A 1541-nucleotide genomic window follows, 5' to 3' on the forward strand; every position below is an offset into this window, starting at 1 on the left:
CCCAAACAATTATAATTAATATACATTTATAGTCCATGCATGAACATTAACATCAGTTGGTAAGTGATATGAAACGATTCATTACATGTAAAATATCATACTAGTACTTACATAATTCACAAATTTTTTTAAAAACAAAAACAAAATCAAGTAATGTGGTTGAAAATCGAAAGTTAACACAACCAAAAATAGCGAAAAGATATCTAAATCTTGAAGACGAACATCAAAGATAATACATTTATTGGGGCTATAATTAGCAGAGGATGATACTCCATGATTAATTAAGGATCGACTTAGGATTCAGTGATTAATAAAAGAAGCCACTTTCTTAATCATGTCAATACCAGGCTGATTATCTGGAGCAAACACACTGAAAACATGGTCTTCACCTGCAACCTCAATACACTCGATTTCTCCCTTCCATCCACAATTACTCAGCACCTCCTTGTAATACCACCCTCTAGCCTTGAGCGAATCATTCCCCGCAACATAAACCAGCACTTTTGCACAACCCAAACCCGATATCTTCGGATCCTTACCCGGGTTCACCCATCCCTCGTCCCGATCCCTCAAGCTCGGGCAAACAAATCCCCACAGATTTTGGAAAAACTCTGTCCTCTTCTTCAACTTCAGCTCCTCCGCCGTTTCGCACCCAATCGGATCCACTCCCCCGAAGTAGGGGCAGTTCAGGAACATCCCTTGCAGGTTGAAACCCTCCGGATTCTCCGACCCGACCCGCATGGCGATGTTGTGTGCTATATTCCCGCCCGCGCTGTCCCCGCCTAAATACACACGCTTCAGATCGGCGAATTCGTTGATCCATTCGTCCTCGCCCTCGGCGGTCCACTTGAGAGCGCGCCATGAATCCTCGAATGCGATCGGGATGGGAAAGTCGGGGGCTAATCGGTAATTTACCGAGACAGCGACGACGTTGGATTGGGCGACTAAGAGATTGAGGTGCTTGTAGTAGAGCGGGGAGAAGGCGGATTCGAAGACGAAGCCTCCGCCGTGGTAGTAGACGAGGAGCGGGAGCTTTTTGGTGGGGTCGGCGTTGGGCGGGAGGTAAATCCGGGCGGAGAGGTTGATCTCCGCCGCGATTTCGACGTCCTTGGATTGGACGCCCGTGGCTGGATCAAGAGACGGGGGGACGAAATCTTCGGTGGGTAGCGTCTTGAGCGTAGGGAAGAGGTCGAGGAGAGTGTGGAGTAATTGGTCGGCCATTGATGAGAGGGATGAAGGGAAGGAAAGGGTGATTAGTGTATATTTCTTCACTCGGATTATCACACTCTTATATATTGATGGGATGATAAACATTTGTTGGTGACAGTTCATAATTACTCATGGAATCACTCTTTCTAACTGCATTTGTCATCTTCTATTGACATTTCTTTCATCCTTGTCCACAATTATTCATGGGATCACTCTAACTGGATTCTTATTCTGCAGCTCGTCAAAGATAGAAGATTTGAATCATCATATAAATAAATAATTAGAGTGTGTGTCTCACATTTAATTCACATTTTATTATAAAAAAAATATAA

The 1541-nt window shown here is 44.4% G+C and overlaps 1 protein-coding gene across 1 annotated transcript; it reads right to left on the bottom strand.

Annotated features, from left to right (window-relative positions):
* Positions 1 to 300: 300 nt before the first annotated feature.
* LOC121755224 (probable carboxylesterase 2) lies at positions 301 to 1271 on the bottom strand. Its single transcript, XM_042150507.1, has one exon. It carries the CDS (start codon positions 1219 to 1221, stop codon positions 301 to 303), a length of 921 nt encoding a protein of 306 aa, XP_042006441.1. The 5' UTR covers positions 1222 to 1271.
* Positions 1272 to 1541: the final 270 nt, after the last annotated feature.

Source organism: Salvia splendens, chromosome 11 (assembly GCF_004379255.2).
Source record: "Salvia splendens isolate huo1 chromosome 11, SspV2, whole genome shotgun sequence".
Classification (NCBI taxonomy): Eukaryota; Viridiplantae; Streptophyta; class Magnoliopsida; order Lamiales; family Lamiaceae; genus Salvia; species Salvia splendens.

Excerpts from the sequence above, each read along its gene's own strand:
- LOC121755224 (XM_042150507.1), bottom strand. The coding sequence starts at position 1,221 with ATGGCCGACCAATTACTCCACACTCTCCTCGACCTCTTCCCTACGCTC.